At 60.7% G+C, this 18,698-nt stretch overlaps 1 protein-coding gene across 3 annotated transcripts in view; it reads left to right on the forward strand.

The window, feature by feature from the left end:
- Positions 1–551: 551 nt before the first annotated feature.
- Positions 552–18,698, forward strand: part of ADAM33 (ADAM metallopeptidase domain 33) — a 32,795-nt gene continuing 14,648 nt past the window's right edge. The window contains exons 1-11 of one of the 3 annotated variants that reach the window (XM_074540736.1): positions 560–888; positions 3,518–3,600; positions 10,269–10,345; positions 13,439–13,514; positions 14,020–14,096; positions 15,127–15,313; positions 16,349–16,414; positions 16,504–16,575; positions 17,163–17,329; positions 17,485–17,569; positions 18,324–18,466. In XM_074540736.1, coding sequence (XP_074396837.1) covers positions 771–888; positions 3,518–3,600; positions 10,269–10,345; positions 13,439–13,514; positions 14,020–14,096; positions 15,127–15,313; positions 16,349–16,414; positions 16,504–16,575; positions 17,163–17,329; positions 17,485–17,569; positions 18,324–18,466 — 1,151 coding nt within the window. In that variant the 5' untranslated portion in view covers positions 560–770. Of the gene's footprint in view, positions 889–3,517; positions 3,601–10,268; positions 10,346–13,438; positions 13,515–14,019; positions 14,097–15,126; positions 15,314–16,348; positions 16,415–16,503; positions 16,576–17,162; positions 17,330–17,484; positions 17,570–18,323; positions 18,467–18,698 lie in introns of all 3 variants that reach the window. The other 2 variants (XM_074540735.1, XM_074540737.1) reach the window with 2 other exon arrangements.

The raw sequence follows: 18,698 nt of genomic DNA on the forward strand, positions 1-18,698 counted from the left end.
CCACTCAAACCACTCTGTGATTCTACAATTAATAACATTTTTATTAATTGCATAAATTTTTTATTAATAACATTTATATTAATAATTTTTAAAAATTATGTTAATAATCAATATAATTAATATTAACAATAACAACAACTGTGGAGCAGACTGAGGGTCACAGAGGTGTCTCTGGGGTGGGGTAGGTACAGTTATTGAATTGCTTTAATCAATTTTGCCCATCTCCTTGTGCAGGCAGCTGTGAGAACACCCCAGGCATTCCTTGGGCAGGAGAGAGGGGGGAAGTGGTGGTGGGGATGGATGATGGATGGATGGATGGATGGATGGATGGATGGATGGATGGATGGATGGATGGATGGATGGATGGATGGATGGAGGGACGGACGGAGGGATGGACGGATGGATGGACGGATGGATGGACGGATGGATGGATGGATGGATGGATGGATGGATGGATGGATGGATGGATGGATGGATGGATGGATGGCTGAGGGCTGATGGCTGATGAATGATGAATGATGGATGGAGCCGCGGCGGGCGGGGGAAGCCTGGGAGCCGCCGAGCCTCGGGTCTGGTTCTCATTAGGCGGCCGGGCTGGGCCAAGAAACACAGCAATAAATAAGGGCGAACAAAGCCGCCCCCTCCCCGCCGCCCCCCGGCCGGGCCGGCCGCGCTCGGGGCTCGGCGGCGGGGGAGGGACCCGCGGCATAAAGAGGAGGAGGTCGGGCGGAGGCGCCGAGTCGGGGCGGTGACAGCCCGGGAGCGGCGGCATGGCCGGGCCGGGCCCCCCCGGGCCCCGCCGCGGCTCGGCCTCGGGCTGGGGGCTGCACCTCGCCCTCCTGGGGGTCCTGCTGGGGCTGCCCCCGCGGGGCCGGGCGGGGCCGGCAGGTAACGGGGGCTGCGGGCCGGCGGGGATCGGGTGGGATGGGATAGAAGATGGGATGGGGATGGGGTGGGGATGGGGGCTCCGGGCTGCCCTCGCTGCCCCCGGGGAGCCCCCAGAGCCTGCGCTGCGGCTCCGCTGCGCTCCCGGCCCGGCCCCGCGGGTCCCGCTGGCCTCGGAGGGAACGGGCACCGGGCACCGGGCACGGAGCCACTCTCACCGCCCGGAACACGGGGAGGGACCGGACACCGGGCACGGGGCCGCTCTCACCGCCCGGAACCCGGGCTGGGACCGGGCACGGGCCCGGGGCCGCTCTCACTCCCTGGAATCCGGGGAGGGTCCGGGCTGGCACCGGGCACGGGGCCGCTCACACCGCCTGGAACACGGGGAGGGTCCGGACCGGGCACGGGGCCGCTCTCAGCCCCGGAGCTGCCGGTGATCCCGGAGCACCCATCCCGTGCCAGCCGCGGCTCTGAGCAGGAGTTCGGGGTCTGCGCTGCCCTGCGGCTCCTGCCCTGAAACGTGGCTCCTTCGATCCGTGAGGAAATCCAGACTTTCCCCGGGGCTCCCCCATCGCTTTTTAGATGGGAGCCGGAGGAGGAGAGGGGCTGCCCGTTTCCCTTCCTCGTCCTGTCGCCTCTTCCTCATCCCTATTTCCGTCCCCAGCCATTCCAAGAAGTCAGGGCTGATGTTCCTCCAGCCAGAGCACATTTTTTGTTACAGCTTTGCCGGGCTCTCGGCTGCTGCTGAGAAGTTTTCCAGCAACTGCAAGAGAGCAGCTGGGAGGGGAGCGGGAGGGCGGTGGGGCCGGAGCCGTGTTTGGATAAGGAGCAGAAGGGAAAGCTGCCAGCTCCGGGGGGAGCCGGGCTCTGCGGGGCTCCCCGGGCTCCCCCAGCCCCGCAGCTCGGGGTGCCGCCATCCCAAACCCCACAGCAGCGCCGTTCCCCACAGCGCTCCCTAAAAGGGCTGGGATCGATGTTTTCCAGGAAATCCAGAGGAGGGGGGTGTGGGAAACCCTTTCTGCACTGCCTTTGGGTTTATTTGAGTTACATTTCGGAGGCCCCGTCTCGTGCTCCGAGTCTCTCAGATTCCCAGCAAAAGCTACAAACAAAACAGTGGGAAATTTAAAATATCGTAACTGAAATCTCATCTCCTAAATCTCCCTGCTGAGGGATTTTTGGGACGCGGCCGAAGCCCGGCCCAGCCCCTGGTGTCCCATCCTCTCCCCAGCCGTGGGAGAGAGCTGGGGCCGGCACAGCTCCCTGCCCTGCTCCCGGTGGGAATTGAAAACAGAGGGATTTATTGCTTGGCTCTGGAATGGGAGGCACCAAACCCGCCCGGGCTGCTCCGTGCCTCAGTTTCCCCACGGACAATGAGCTGATGTGAGGCCGGGGTGCAGGGCCTGGCTCCCACTTTGGGAGGAGGTGAGGAGAAGGAAGCTGGGATGGTGCCACCCCTTATCTGCAGCTATTCCTGGAATCTAATCCCAGGCTATATTTAATGGCACTGATTAAATACCTCGGGCGATAGCGCCGGGCGCTCCCGAGGGACAAAGGTGGCCGGGCGGGGTGACCCGAGCCCACCCCGCCCCAGCAGCAATTCCCAGCCCACAGCTCCACCTTTGTTTTTCCTTTGTCTCTCCAATAACTTCATCTTCCCTCGAGCCAAAGCCCCGGAGCTCAGCACGGGGTACCAAAACAAGCTCTAAAACCAGAGAGCCCTGAGCCCTGTAATTCCACTCTCTGAGTAAATAACCTCGCTGGGGAAGATAATTCCACACAAACTCTCCTGACAACATTTGGCTTGGCAAGATGGCCCAACCCTTGACATTTTTGTTCAACCTCGTCCCCTCTCTGCAGCAGCCTCAGATTTTCGTTTTTTGTTCTGTTGTCATCCGGGTTTAAGTCATCAGTGGCTGCTCCCTGCCCTGCAGTCAAATCCAGCCACATTGTTTAGGAAAAAAATAATCTTAGAAAGTCTGTCTGCCTTGGCTGGAGCCAAGGAATGGCTTGTGCTGCCTGCCCGGGGGGGCTGGGATGGCTCAGCAAACCCTGACAGGCACGGCCTTCGGGATCCTGCTGCAGCCCAGCCCTGGGGCACAGAGCTGCACTGGGGTGATGGAACCACCCTGCCCACAACCACAGAGCCATGGAGCACTCTGGGTGGGGAGGGACCCCAGAGCCCACCCAGTGCCACCCCTGCCATGCAGGGACCCCTCCCAGTGCCCCAGGCTGCTCCCAGCGTCCAGCCTGGCCTGGGACACTGCAGGGATCCAGGGCAGCCACAGCTCCCAGGGCAGCAGCATGTCCAGGGGGCAGATTTAGGGGATTTGGGCCCATGGGGCCTGGGTGGGAGCAATGCTCCTGGGGGCTTCCAGGACTAAGGCTGAGCCAGCAGTGAGGGGCTGGGCTGGGGAGGGGGTGACACTGTCCTGGGGCTGGGGAGGGGATGACACTGGGGAGGAGGTGGCACTGGGAGTGGCACTGCCTTGGGGCTGGGTCCATCCCCTGAAACACCCGTGACGAGGCTCCGGGTGTTGGTGCCCAGCTCTGTCCCTGTGCTGGGGCTGTGCAGGGCTGCAGCTCTCTCAGTCTCTGCTCAGCAGCTCTCTCCTCTCTCCTCCCCTGTCCCCAGGGTCCCTGTCCCATGGAGAGAGGGTCACCCCCCACTGGCTGCTGGGGGGCCGTGCCCGCAGGGCTGTCAGCCTGCAGGAGCAGGTAAGGGCGATCCCAAACCCCTCCTTCCTCCTGCTTCCTTCCTCCCTCCTTCCTCCTTCTCTGCCCTGCCCACAGCCTTCCTGGTGGGACACCATGGAGCCCTTGGGCTGCAGCATCCATGGGCAGGGTATGCGATTTTAGGATCCATGAGTAGGGTATGGATTTCAGATCCATGAGCAGGTTGAGTGTTGCAGGATCCATGGGCAGTGTGTGGATTTCAGGATCCATGAGCAGGGTGTGGAATTCAGGGTCCATGGGCAGGTTGAGAATTTCAGGATCCATGAGCAGCAGGTTGGGGAGTGTCAGGATCCATCACCATCCTCGGGTGATGAACAGGTAAAGCAGAGGATGCAGCAGTGCGTTAATTAAACATGGTGCTAGTGAGTGCTGGGCAGGAGGAGGATGGCCAGGAGCTGGAGGGTGAGTGGACGGGAGCTGGAGAGCTCGGAGGGAGGAGCTCAGGTGATCTGTGAGCTCCTGGTTTGGGATAGGAGGAGCTGCAGGTGGTCTGTGAGCTCCTGGTTTGGGATAGGAGGAGCTCAGGTGATCTGTGAGCTCCTGGTTTGGCTGGGACAGGAGGAGCAGCCACAGGAAGTGCTGCACGTTTGGGAGCAGGGCCCTGCAGGGAGCAGAGGGCATCTCCTGCCAGGGCTGTCCCCCCCTCCCTGCCACCTCCGCTGTCCCCACATCCCTGGGGGGCCGGGGGCTCCTTAGGCAGCTCCAGCCTCTCCCAGCTCTGGTTCCGAGGGCTCCGAGGGGCTGAGAGCACTGCTGGGAGGGGCCTCCGGGGCCATCTCACCTGAGATGCTCCGAACGAGCCCTCCTTGCCAAAGGTGGAACCGGCCGGGCTCGGGAGGGGGGTTTGGTCTGCCCTGGTTGTCCCAGGGGAAGGAACCTGGGCTGGCTGCTCCTGCCGGAGCTGCAAGGGCCTGTGTGGGTGCTGTGCCTGGAGAGATGTCCCCGGCCTGCAGAAATGCCCCCTCCTTGCAGAAATGTCCCCTCCCTGCAGAAATGTCCCCTTTCCGGTGGCAGCCCCGGCCCTGTCTATATTTAAATTGAAGCCACTTGAGACAGGGAACGCGTGGCAGGGCAGGATATTGGGCAGGATTATTTCTGCTCCTTTATTTATGGGTGCCCCCGGTGGTGCTGGGGATGCAAATGGTGCCCGGGGGGTTTTGGGGGTTTTAGGGGATTTTGGGGATTCCGGGGCTCGGAGCTGGGGTGTCGGGCAGGTCCCCGTGTTTGCTGCCATCCTCTGTGCCGCAGCCCCGGCCGGGCTGGACACAGAGCTGAACAAAGATCTCGACAAGGAGCTGAATAAGGAGCTGGACACAGAGCAGGGAGGGAGCGGGGCCGGGCAGAGCTGCAGGGGAAGGCTTTGGGGAGGGATGGGGACGGCCAAGCAGTGACGGACACAGCCCCGGTACTGCTGACACTCGTATTTTTAGGATCAATTTAGTCCGTCCAGTCCCCACCCCGTCTCCTGCCATCCTCCAGCAGGGATCCTGGAAATAACCGCGTCTGTGGGGATGCCAGCTGTGCCAGGAGGCAGCATGCTAGCCCGCGGGGTGGTGGCTTCCAGCCCGGGCATCCCCAGAATCCTCCATCCCTGCCCGGGGCTGCTCCTCCTGCCCCTGCCCGGGATGGGGGCAAGGGCTGCCCGGGCTGCCAGGGGGGATTTCCAGCCCTCCAGAGATGGAAATGGGCTGGAGCCAGGGATGGGAATGGGGCTGTGCCCAGAGATGGGAATGGGGATGGACAGAGAGATGGGAATGGGGCTGTGCCCAGAGATGGAAATGGAGATGGACAGAGAGATGGGAATGGGGATCATACCCAGAGATGGGAATGGAGATCATAACCAGTGATGGAAATGGGGCTGTGCCCAGAGATAGGAATGGCTGCTGTACCCAGAGAGGGAAATGGGGCTGTATCCAGCACTCTACCCTGGGCATCCTACTGGTATCCAGCCCTGGGGAAGATCTCGATATGTCCTGTCCCAGCCCAGAGCCTGCTCAGCCTTGGGGCTCCCCCTGCCTCTTTCCCTTCCCTTTGGAATTGCTTTCTCCAAGGTGTGGAGCAGGAGGGGAGGGGAGGATCAGGCTGCCCGCAGTGGTTGGGATGTGCTGCAGGTGCAGAGGGCACTTCCCTGCCCTGCTCCCTGCAGGGAAGCCCTTTCCCCCTTGTTTCCCCCTTGTTTCCCCCTTCTTTTCCCCTTCTTTTCCCTGTGCCAGATGTGGCCACACAGAGCAAACCCTGCCAGTTCTGTTCTGAACCAGCCCAAACCCTGCCCTGACCCCCGGACTTGGGTACCCTGCTTCCTGATTCCCAAGGATGTTCCTGACTCCCAGGAATTGTTCCTGATTCCCAGGGATGTTCCTGCCTCCAAGGGATGTTCCTGCCTCCCAGGGATGTTCCTGATTCCCTGGGGTGCTCCTGCCTCCCAGGGATGTTCCTGCCTCCCAGGGATGTTCCTGATTCCCTGGGGTGCTCCTGCCTCCCACGGATGTTCCTGACTCCCAGGGATGTTCCTGACTCTCAGGGATGCTCCTGGTTGGATGTTCTTGACTTCCAGGGATGCTCCTGACTCCAAGTGATGTTCCTGATTCCCAGGGATGCTCCTGGCTCTCAGGAATGCTTTTCCAGAGAGCAGTGGGTGTAAGAGCTTCCTTCCTGGATGCTGCTGGCGTTGGCCAAGTGATGCAATCCCGAGCTGTGTTCCTCAAGCCTCAGAGCTGGCACTGGCTGCCTGGGGAGGCCCTGGTGCAGCCCAGCTGCTCCAGCAGCTGCAGATCCCATCAGCAAATCCTCCTGGAGCACCCCTGGTAGCCTCCATCCTCTCCTCCCTGTCACATCCGGGCTCTGGGGGCTTCCCTGGGAGCTCAGGTCCTGGGGGAGCAGCCTGAGCAGATGGCTGGGCTGGGAGCTGTGGGGAAATGGGGAAGGGCAGCTCAACCCCCTGGCCCTCTGCAGAGAGCACTGGGGTTTGTCTCATCAATGGAGTGAAAGGTAAAACCAGACTGCAGCTGGGCCTGCAGGGTCCCTGGGCTGGTCACAGGCTGTGCCCTGGCCAGGCTGAGCCATCCCAGCTGCAATTGCATCATTGCAGCCCCTCCCAGCCCCTGGGGACTGGCCGTGCTGGATGGCCTGGACAGGGGCCACCCCCTGCACCTGCAGCAGGGCTGAGAGGAGATGCTCCCTGCAGCCCTGGCAGGGACTGGGCATTCTGTTCATGGGGCTGGAGAAGGAAATCGGGGAGCAGGAGGAGCCTGTGAGGATGCTGGGACCTGTGAGAATGTTGGAGCCTGGGGTCACAGTGGAGCCCAGGATGATACTGGAACTGAGGATGTGCTGGAGCCCAGGGTGATGATGCTGGAACTTGGAATGTGCTGGAGCCCAGGACAGTGCTGGAGCCTGGGGTGATGCTGAAATATGGATTATATTGGAGCCTGGGATGATGCTGGAGCTCAGGATATTGGACCCTGGGATGATACTGAAGTTTGGGATGTTGCTGGAGCTTGGAATGTGCAGGAGTCCAGGACAGTGCTGGAACACAGCATTATGTTGGAGTTTGGGATGATGCTGCAGCCTGAGACAATGGCAGAGCCCAGGAAGATGCTGGAGTTGGGAATGTCCTGGAACCTGGGATGACGCTGGAATGTTCTGGAATCCAGGATGATGCTGGACCTTGGGGTGATGCTGAAACCTGATAAGTTGCTGCAGCCCAGGCTGATATTGGAGCCTGGGATGATGCTGGAGCCCTGGAGGATGCTGGGCCTTGGAATGATGCTGGAATCCAGGATGATACTGGAACCTGGAAGATGCTGGAGCCAGGAGGAAGCTGCTCCTGGATCATTCCCAGTGTGCAGATCCTGTCAGGAGCCCTGGGGCAGCTCCCTGCCAGCCCGGGGCACAAGGAGCAGCGTTCAATCAGTGCCATCACCCTGCCTGCCCTCGGAGCTGGGCTCCTGCCTGGCACAGTGCTGCCCACATTCCCTGCTTTCACTGTGCTGATCCCTGCAGGAGCTGAGCTGGGCCAGTCCCAGCTGGAACCAGGATCCATCCCTGCTCCCCTCTGCCCCTCCAGGAGCTCTCAGGGGAAACTGAGGCACGGGGGAGGAGAGCTTGGGATGCATCCCTGCCGGGGAGGGGATACATGTCCCACAGCAGCTGTCCGTTCTCCAGCCCCCGGGAGATGGATGGGATGGGGTGGGATAATGGGTGGGATGGGATAATGGGATGGGGTGGGAGCTGCCGGGGCCAGGATAACCCGGACACGCACGTTCCCTTTAAGACGGCAGCTGGGAAAGAACATTCTGCCAGTAACGGCTCTGGAGGCGAGGCAGGGAGTAATTGCTGGGGAATTCTAAACCGGGAATGAGCCGGCCGGGACCTGGGGGGGAGGAGGAGGAGGAGAGGGCTGCAGGGAGCGGGTGCTGGGGAGATCAGAGACGAGGAGAGAAAAAGGGAGGGCAAGAGGCGGGGGAAAGGAGGGAAACGGCGAGAAAAATGTACAGACCATGTTTGGCCAGAGAGCGATGTTTGTACAAGATCGTATTCCAAAAATACCGCCCGTTCCCAGCGCCGCCGTGCGGGGATGGAGCCGCTGCCCGCCGGGACCCGCTCGGTTCGGCACCAGGATCCCGCTCGGTTCGGCACCGGGCCCCGCTCGGTTCGGGCACCGGGAGCCCCTCGGTTCGGGGCCGGGCCGGGCCGGGCCGGGGTCGCCGCCGGGAGGTGCCGGGGCCGGGCCGGGCCTCCCTGTGCTGCGAGTTTGGGCTCTGACAGCGGCGGGGCTGCTCGCCTTTTTTGGAGCTGGGCACATGGAGAGGGAGGCGGAGGCGGAGGGAGCTCAGCCAGCCCTGTTCCCTGCTCCATTCCTGCATCTGGGCTCCATCTCCGTTCCCAGCTCCATCGCCGCATCCCTGCTCCAGCCCTGCTCCCTGCTCCATCCCGGCTCCATCCCCGTTCCCAACTCAATCCCCATTGCCGGCTCAAGCTGTTCTCAGCTCTATCCTGGCTCCTTCCCCGTTCCCAGCTCCAGCCCCATTCCCAGCTCTATCCCGGCTCCAGCCCTGCATCCTGGCTCCATCCCGGCTCCATCGCCCCATCCCGGCTCCATCTCCGCTCCATCCTCATCCCCGTCCCCGGCTCCCTCCCGGCTCCATCCCCCCTATCCCGCCCGGCAGGAGCAGCGCCTCGCTGCCCTGTGGACCCGGAGCTCATCGCGGGGGCTCCTCGGAGCCGCAGCCCCCCACGGGCACCCTGAGCAGCCTGAGCACTGTCTGGGATGGCCCGGCCCGGGGCTGCCCTCGGGGTGGGTGTGCAGGAACAGCCCCCCCAGCAGTACAGACCCCACAGCCGGGGGCAGCAGTGGCGGCACCCCGCTGCTCTGCACCCAAATGCTTTATCCCTTTGTCCCTTTGTTCCTTTGTCCCTTTGTCCCTTTGTCTTGAGCTCAGGGCAGGCTCCACTGGGGCTCCCCTGGTGTCCCCCATAGCCAGGGCAGGGGGCCAGGGCTGGAGGAGCAGCAGCACAGCCAACTCCACAGGAATTGGGGAATCAGGACTTAACCTCTGCTTCATCCCGCGGCGTGAATCACCCAGCTCTGCCCCTCCCTGCTGCGTTCCTGTGTTCCAGCTGCAGGGATGGGATGCCAAGGGCAGCTAGAGCTGGGGCCTTGTGGGGACAGCCCCTTCTTCTGTCCCCTTTCCTTCCAGAGCCAGGAACAGCTGCTTCCTCTGTCCCCTTTCCTTCCAGGGCCAGGGACAGCTCCTTCCTCTGTCCCCTTTCCTTCCAGAGCCAGGAAGAGCTGGCCAGGCCCACGGCCATGGCAGTGATGGGGTCCTGTGGGCTGGCAGCCCACTGGGCTCCCTGTGTACTCCATGGACGGGGACAGACTGAGGGGGACCTCAGAGCTCAGGGACAGTCCAGGCCATGGACAGCAGGCAGGGCCATGCTTTCAGTGTCCTCAGAGCTGGGGACAGTGTGGGGACACAGGGAAGGGCAGCACTGTGGGCTCTGGGCCCCTCCTGTCACACACAGCTGGGCTGGCTCCAGAGCCAGGTTCCCGTCCAACACCCTCCGAAGAGAGGGAATGAGTAAAGAATGAGTAAAGGCACCGGCATCCTGGGGAAGCTGAGTCACTGTTTCCTTTCTGTGCTGCTGCTCTGAGGTATTTTTAACGGCCCTCATCCAGTGCCCAGGGGGGCCTTGGTGGTGATTTCCATCCCCACAGGGTACATTATCCCTCCCAGGGCTGAGGGTCCTTCCCTGGATCAGCCACTGCAGTGGGGCAGAACCGAGCTGGGATGGAGCACACAGAGACCCTGCTCAGGGTGCTCCTGCTGCTCCTCATCCTGGGGCCATCCTGTTCTGCCTTTCCCTGGGGGAGCTGCCAGCAGAGCTGGGGTCTGCTGCCTCACCCCTGATACTCCTGTAAATCCTCTGTTATCTTCCTGTGACTCCCCTGTTACCATCCTGTGAATCTTGTTATCCCTGCTGTGAATCCCCCATTATCATCCTGTGACTCCCCCATTATCCCTGCTGGCTGGGAGTTCAGGGAGATCCCCTTCCCCAGGATGGAGAGGCTGGGATGCACCTGCAGCTGGAGCAGAGGAAGGTTCTGGGCACAGGGACCTTGTCTGAGCTCATCCCTCCTTTCCTTGCAGGTGGTGGCTCCTGCCCGGGCAGAGGTGGCTGTGACAGCTGAGGGCAGAGAGCTGGTGCTGGTGCTGGAGAGGAACCAGTGAGTGTGGGGCTGGGAATGGGGAGGGGGCATGGGACACCCTGCCAGGGACCCGCCTGGGCTGGGAATGGGCAGGGGGCATGGGACACTGCCAGGGACCCGCCTGGGCTGGCAGGGTTGTGGCCAGCAGGGGAAGGGACAGCCCTGTGTGGCTCCATTTGGGCTGGAATGCTCCTGTTGCCTCCTTGGTCACCTCCTTTGGGTTCCTTCTCTGGGTCACTTTGGTTCCTTTTGCCTCCCTCCTTGATCACCTTCTTTGGGCTCCTGCTCTGGTCAGTTTGGATGCAGATGGCAGCAGCTCCTGTCCCCTGTGCCCTGTGACACTCATCCAGCCTGAGATAAGGACATTCCCCTCCCCTGGGACATGGACAGGACTTGTGTCTATCTGTCCTGTCCTGCCCTCCTTGTCCCTCTGCCTGAGACCTCGTGGCATTTTACAGAGCCCCAGAACCCCAGAGTGGTTTGGACTGGAAGGGACCCTGAAGATGCAATGCCACCCCTGCCATGGCAGGGACACCTGCCACCAGCTCAGGCTGCTCCAGGCCCTGTTCAGGGCTGGGGACACTGCCAGGGCTGGGGCAGCCCCAGTTCTCTGTGCCTTGGTGGGTTTGTGTCCCGCGCTGAGCAGGGCAGAGCTGAGCCCTTCTTGCTGCTGGTGGGCACAAACCCAGGCCCACGGTGTCCCCAGGGCCCCAGTGACAGCTCCTGGTGTGCAAGAAGGGGAACTGGGGGTCCCTCTGCCCATCTGAGGGCTGTGGGCACTGGGGTTGGTGGTGGGGGATGAAATGTGATGGGCAGAGCTTGGCCTCGTGTCTGGCTGGTGCTCCAGGCCTGGCCACCTTGGGGTGTCCCCTGTGCCCCTCCCTGTGCCACTGTGCCCTCTGGAGAGGGGCAGAGGGGACAGGGGCAGCCCTGGGGCTCTGGAGAGGGACAGGAGGGTGAGCTCTGGGTGAGCTGGGAGATTGTGGCACAAAGGGGACCTGAGCACCCAGGGCAGTCCACAGCACCCAAGGGACCCCAGAGTAGCTGTGGGGACACAGAGCAGGGACACAGAGTGGGGACACAGCATGGGGACATCCAAACTGCCCTGGGGTACACACAGAGTGGCGACACAGTGTGGGGACATTGTGGGGGCACAGCGTGAGGACACCCAAACTGCTGCCTCAGCCCTGTGAGCGAGCCCACAGGGCTCAGTGAGCTGGGTTTGGCCTCAGACCTTCCTCCTGGCACTGGGAGCTCTGCTCGGTCCCCAGGAGCATCCCGGGGTGTTTCCCTCACCCTGCTTGGTGGAGCAGGTTGGTCCTGCCCTCCCTGCCCTCCCTGCCCTGCCTGGAGGGCACATCCCTGCTGTGGGGCCAGCCCAGGTGTGCCTGGCTCAGCCATCCCAGTCCATTCCCTGGCCATGGCAGGAGGATTTGCCATTCCCGTGTCCCCAGCCCAGCTGTCCTGTCCCTGTCCCCATGTCCCCGTGTCCCCAGGCTGGCCAGGCCCTGCCTTGGCAGCCACCCAGTGTCCCTGGCAGGAGGCAGGCTGAGCTGTGGCTGCTGTCTGGGCTGTGGCTGCAGTCCCTGCTGCCAGGCACCCACGGACAGGCTGTGGGGAGCCACAGCCGTGCCCACAGTGACATTTCTGGGGCCAGGCTGGCTGAAAGCAGGAAGGGAGAGGCGTGGAGGCTATTCTGGGAGTGCTGCTTTATTTTCTCTGCAGAATTTAACTTTTGGGATGGGGCCAAACCCCAAAAATGAGTCTAAACTGAGAGCAGGAGAAAACCTGGCCCCTTTTGTCCTTCTCTGGGTGGCTGAGCCCCTGCAGGGGTGCTGCTCTTCCACGGGGACCTGCCATCCCCACAGGGACCTGCCACCCCCAGGATGACCTGCCACCCCCAGGGTACTGCAGCCTGCCAGCAGATACCCATCACTCTTGGATCTGGGCAAGGTCACACAGATCTGGGCAATGCAGGAAAACTTTTTCTTTTTCTTTTTCTTTTTCTTTTTCTTTTTCTTTTTCTTTTTCTTTTTCTTTTTCTTTTTCTTTTTCTTTTTCTTTTTCTTTTTCTTTTTCTTTTTCTTTTTCTTTTTCTTTTTTTTCTTCTTCTTCTTTTTCTTCTTCTTTTTCTTCTTCTTTTTCTTCTTCTTTTTCTTCTTCTTTTTCTTCTTCTTTTTCTTCTTCTTTTTCTTCTTCTTTTTCTTCTTCTTTTTCTTCTTCTTTTTCTTCTTCTTTTTCTTCTTCTTTTTCTTCTTCTTCTTCATCTTTTTCTTCGTCTTTTTCTTCATCTTTTTTCTTCTTCATCTTCTTTTTCTTCTTTTTTTTCTTTGTTTTCATCTTCTTCATTGTCTTAGTCTTCTTCTTAGTTTTTTTCATCTTTTTAGTCTTTTTTTTGTCTTTTTCATCTTCATTGTCTTTGTCATCTTCTTCATGTCCTTCTCTTCTCTCTCCTGTCACCCCAGGGTCACTCCAGCCCATCTCCCCAGCTCCCCACCCCACGTGCTCTGCAGTTGTGAGCTCAGCTCTGGCTCTTCCCTGCAGCTGGAAGGGATGGCATGGCATGGCATGGCATGGCATGTGTCATGCCTGGATGAGGCCAGTTTGTGCACCCTGGTTTGGGCAGCCCCATGCTTGCTGAGGCACAGAGGGACACTGGACTGTCCCTGCTGCCATCCCTGTCCCTGCTGGCCATGGGCAGCCTCTGCTTGGGGGTCACAGTGGTGACAGGGGCTCAGGGAATGTGGGGATGGCTCGGGGGATGTGGGGATGGCTCAGGGGGCTCAGGGGATGTGTGGATGGCCCAGCTGGGTTTAGGAGGGGCCCAGAGGATGTGTGTATGGCTCAGGGGGACTCAGGGGGATGTGTGGATGGCCCAGCCTGGTTCAGGGGGGCCCAGGGGATGTGTGTATGGCTCAGGGGGCTCCGGGGGATGTGTGGATGGCTCAGGGGATATGTGGGTGGCTCAGGGGGTTCAAGGGGCTCAAGGGGATATGTGGATGGCTCAGGGGGCTCGGGGGATGTGTGGATGGCCCAGGCTCAGGGGCTCAGTGCGTTGCTGTGGTGGCAGCCCTGGAGCCGCTGCCCGCTGTCCCCGCTGTGTCCCTGCAGGCTGCTGGCTCCGGGCTACACGGAGACGCACTACAGCGAGCAGGGCCAGCCCTTGACGGTCACCCCCAACCACACGGTGGGTGCAGGGCTTTCCCTCTGGGTTTCGGGGTTCGGATGGAGACTTGGGGCGCTCCCCTCTGGGTTTCGGGGTTCGGATGAAGCCGAGATTCCCCGACGGCAGCGGGAATGCGAGAGCGTTCGGCTGCTGCAGCTCCGGGCTCCAGGACAGAGCCTCGGGACACAAACACAGCAGGGCAGGGCCCTCCCTCCCCATGGCCGCACCGCCTTCTGTCACCCTTCCAGCGCCGCGCCGGGCGCCGGGCTCTGTCCCGGCTCTGTCCCGGGCTGACCCCGTTCCATTCCCATTCCCGGTGCGGGGAACAGCGCTCGCCTGGCTGGGAAAAGAGATGGGAAATGGAAGTGGGGAGATGAAAAAGGGGAGATGGAATAGGGGAGATGGAAATGGGGAGATGGAAATGGGGAGATGGAAAAGGGGAGATGGAAAAGGGGTGCTTTTCTGGGCGCAGCCCTCGGGCTGCTGCTCCCAGCCCGCTGAGGAAGGTCCCCCTGTCTCTCTCCAGGAGCACTGCCACTACCACGGGCACGTCCGCGGCCACCGCCGCTCCTGGGTCGTGCTCAGCACCTGCTCAGGAATACGGTATGGGGGAATGGGAATGGGGAATACGGTATGGGAGAATGGGAATGGGGAATGTCAACGGAAATGGGGAAATGGGGAATGGAAATGGGGGAATATGGTATGGGGGAATGGGAATGGGGAATAGGGGAACAGGGAATATGGTATTGGGGAATGGGAATGGGGAATGGAGGAACGGGGGAACAGGGAATGGGGAAATGGAGAATACAGTATGGGGGAATGGGAATGAGGAATGGGGAATACGATATGGGGGAATGGGAATGGGGAATGGGGAATGGGGGATAGGAATGGGGGAATGGGGAATAAGGGAACAGGGAATGGGGGGATAGGGAATGGGGAATGGGGGAATGGGGAAACGGAGTGGGGGAACAGGGAACAGAAAATGGGAAATGGGGGAACAGAGAATAGGGAATAGGGGAACAGGGAATGGGGGAATAGGGTAGGGAGGAAGGAGTAGGGTAGGGAGGAAGGAGTAGGGAATGGAGGAAGGAATAGGGTATGGGGGAATTAGGGTTGGAGAAACACAGGGTCGGTGGATTGAGGAGCTGACAAAGGTGGGATGGATCCACTGCTCCCTCTCTCTGCAGGGGTCCCCTTTGGGACCACCCAAGCAGCACCAATGCTCCTGCAAGCCCAGCTCCAAATGCTTCATGGGCTGATTTTCCCATGGCTCCTATCTTGTCCTTCCTCCTCCCACCCTTTCCCCAGCCCCAGGACTGAGCAGGCTGGGCAGGGATCATATTCCTGGCAGTATGAGCTTATTCCCAGGAATTCTATCCCTGGAGGGGCAGGTCCCTGCACCCCAGAGCAGCAGTCCCAGACCAAGCTTTGGCCTGTGCTCTGAAGGGGGGAGGTTTGGGTGCCCAGGGTTTATTTGTCCTGGGGCAGTTTGAGCAGAGATCCCCGATTCTTGTCCCTGCTCCCAGCTTGGGTACAGACCAGGCTGATGTGCCACAAGTTTGTGGGGCCTCAGGGGCTGGGGCAGTGCAGGGGGAAGCGCCACAGGAGCCATCGGGGCTGTTCCCATCTCCAGGGGCCTCATAGTGCTGAGCAGCAACACCAGCTACTACCTGAGCCCCCTGGGGCCCCCTGAGCCCGGCCTGCACCTCCTCCAGCGAGCAGAGCACCTGCCCGTGCCAGGGGGCACCTGCGGGCACGGCCAGCACCTGGCGAGCACCGTGGCTGGCATGGCCCGGCTCTTCCAGCCACGGCACACACGGGTAAATCCTCAGGGGGGAATCCAGCTGGGTAAATCCTCATGGGTAAATCCTCACGGGTGAATCTTCATGGGTAAATCCGCTCAGGTAAATCCTCAGAGGTGAGTTTACTGTGAATCCTCACGAGTGAATTTTCACAGGTGAATTTACCATGAATCCTCATGGGTGAATTCTCACGGCTAAATCCACCTGGGTAAATCCACTTGGGTGAATCCTCACGAGTGAATTTACTGTGAATCCTCACGGGTAAATCCACACGGGTGAATCTTCACAGGTGAATTTACCATGAATCCTCATGGGTGAATTCTCACAGGTGAATCCTCATGGGTGAATCCACTTGGGTAAATCTACTTGGGTAAATCCTCACGGGTAAATTTACTGTGAATCTTCATGGGTAAATCCCCACATGTGAATCCACTTGGGTGAACCCTCATGGGTAAATCCTTGTGGTAGAATCCTCACAGGTGAATTTACCATGAATCCTCATGGGTGAATCCACTTGGGCAAATCCACTCGGGTAAATCCTCATGGGTGAATCCTCATGGGTGAATTTACTGTGAATCCCCATGAGTAAATCCTCACAGGTGAAACCTCACAGGTAAATCCACTTGGGTGAATCTTCGTGGGTGAATCCTTGCAGGTGAATTCTCAAGGGTAAATCCACTTGGGGAAATCCACTCAGGATCCGTCTGGGGACAGGCAGAGGGCTGGGAGGGGCTCTCAGCACTGCTGACAGCTCCCATGTCCCTGGCAGCTGGGCAGGGCGTGCAGGCAGGTGGGGTGAGAGGGTCTCTGTGGGTGGCTTGTGTGGCTTGAATTTAGGCAGGAGACCCCAGGGGATGCTTGGGTTGGGTCTTGGTGCTGCATCCTATCATGGGGGATATGACGTGAGGTCATTTGGAGCCACCCAAACGTTCTCTGTCACCCGTGCCTCAGTTTCCCCTCTGAGCTGTCCCTCCTGAGCAGCTCTGTGGTGTCTGGAGGGTGCCCAGAGCCAAGGGCTGCCCCTCTTTGCTGAGCCCTGTGTCTGCCTTGCAGGCCAGAAGGGATGCCTGGAGGACCATGAAGTACATGGAGCTCTTCATCGTTGCTGATCACACCCTGGTGAGCACTGGGGGGCAGAAAACCAGGGTTCCTCTCTGTCTCTGCCCTGGATTGACCCCGTGGGCCTCCCCATCCTCACCTGTCTCCAGTACAGGAACCAGAACCACAACCTGGGCCACACCAAGCAGCGCATCATGGAGATCGCAAACTACGTGGACAAGGTGAGGGACCTGCCAGGCCCTTGTGTGGCCCCAGGGACTGTCTCTGTGTCACCAGGGCAAGGAATCACAGAATTATGGAACTCTTAAGGTCAGAAAGGATCTTTAAATCCTTTGAGTCCAGTCATTCCTCAGCACTGCCAAGGCCAGCACTGACCATGTCCCCAAGGGCCACATGCATGTGACTGTAAATCCCCTCAGGGATGGGGACTGCACCCCTGTCCTGGGCAGCTGTGCCAGGGCTTGGCCACCCCTGAAGGAGTTCAGGAGCTCTCTGAGCATGTGGTGGGAAGGGCTTTGTCGTAGGCTGAGCTCAGCAGGGAACCTTCACTGTCCCCTGCCTGGGATAATTTTTGGTAAAGAAGGGACACACTGAAGTGTTGTCACTGAATGTCATTGTGTCCCCCTGACTGCTCACACCTGTGCCTGTGGACCCCATGCTTGCAGGTGGGTTTGGGACAGGTGTGTTCTGGGGTCACACAGCCGCAGGGAAACACGAGGACCCACCAGCCAGTGGTACCCCACAGCAGGGAGGGAGGGAGGGTGCAGGGAATTGCAGCCCCCATGCCCCCACCCATGCCCTGCTGCAGTTTTACAGGCTGCTGAACATCAAGGTGGCCCTGATCGGGCTGGAGGTGTGGACGGAGCGGGACCAGTGCGCAGTGAGCAGCGACGCCAACGCCACGCTCTGGGCCTTCCTGCAGTGGAAGAAGTCGCTGAGGGCACGCAAGAGGCACGACAACGCTCAGCTGCTGACGTGAGTCTGGGACTGGGGGTGTGGGAGGGGGTCCTGGCTGGGGCTGGGCACGTTCTCCAGCCCGGGCTGGGGCTGGGCACGTTCTCCTGCCCGGGCTGGGGCTGGGCACTCCTGAGCCCCCAGTGTTGAGCTGGGCCTGTTCTCCTGCCCGGCAGAGGGAAGACCTTTGGGGGCACCACCATCGGGATGGCCCCGCTGGAGGGGATGTGCAGCGCTGACAACTCCGGAGGGGTCAGCGTGGTAAGGGGGGCTGGGGGTCCCTGGGCCACCCCTGCCTGGGGGAGATCCCCCTGGGGTTGGAGGAGCAGCCCCTGAGGCTGGGCCAGCACCCCTGCGTTGGGCCTGGGGTGCAGCCTGAAGGTGAGGGGTGATGTTGTAGCTCCTGACCCCTCAGGTGCTGGCCAGGGGCACAGGGGGTGAGAAGGGTCTGCTGAAGGTCTCCCGCTCCCAGCTGGCACAGCACTAGGATCTCCTGTGCTGCTCCTGTCCCTCGTGCTGGAGAGTCCCTGGCTGTCCCTGCTTCTGCTCTGGATTTCTGCCCCCATCTCTGCCCAGATCCCTTCTGCTCCTCCTGGTGGTGGCTCTGGGCATGATGGGGTGGCCTTGGTGACCTGTGATCCCTGAGCAGGGTGGTGGGGGACACAGAGGTTCTGGGTTTTGGGATGTGCCCCGGGTTTTGAGCAGCTGGCCCCAGCCAAGAGCTTCCCACCAGTCCCACAGGGAAACATAGGAGACCAAACCCCACTTGTGCCACCAACCTTCCTCCAACCCCTCCTCCACGAACCTTCCTCCAACCTCTCCTCCTGCAGGGCAGAGTGTTCCCTCCCATGTCCAGCCCCATTCCCTGCTGTGGGTGACCCTGTCCCTTGGTGCTGGCCTTGGTGACACATCCCCTCCCTGATGTGGGTGGCCCTCGTGACACGTCCCCTCCTGGCTGTGGGTGACCCTGTCCCTCCCTGGTGGCGCTGGTGACACGTCCCCTCCCCTCCCTCAGGACCACGCGGAGCAGCCCATCGGCGCTGCTGCCACCATGGCACACGAGATCGGCCACAACTTCGGCCTGGTGCACGACAGCCCGGGCTGCTGCACCGAGGCCACCCCCGAGCAGGGTGGCTGCGTCATGGCCGCTGCCACCGGGTGAGTGCTGCTGGCCCAGGAGTGTCCCCAGAGCCATGGATGTGTCCTGGGTGTGTCTCCAGAGCCCTGGATGTGTCCCCAGAGGCCTGGATGTGTCCCCAGAGGCCTGGATGTGTGCCCAGTGCCCTGGATGTGTCCCCAGAGCCCCAGCAGGCTCCGGTGCTGTGTGCAGGCAGGGAATGCTGTCACCTCTGCTCTGGAGCCAGGCTGGGAGAGCTGGGAATGTGCCCCT

This window comes from Zonotrichia albicollis, chromosome 5 (assembly GCF_047830755.1).
Source record: "Zonotrichia albicollis isolate bZonAlb1 chromosome 5, bZonAlb1.hap1, whole genome shotgun sequence".
Taxonomy (NCBI): Eukaryota; Metazoa; Chordata; class Aves; order Passeriformes; family Passerellidae; genus Zonotrichia; species Zonotrichia albicollis.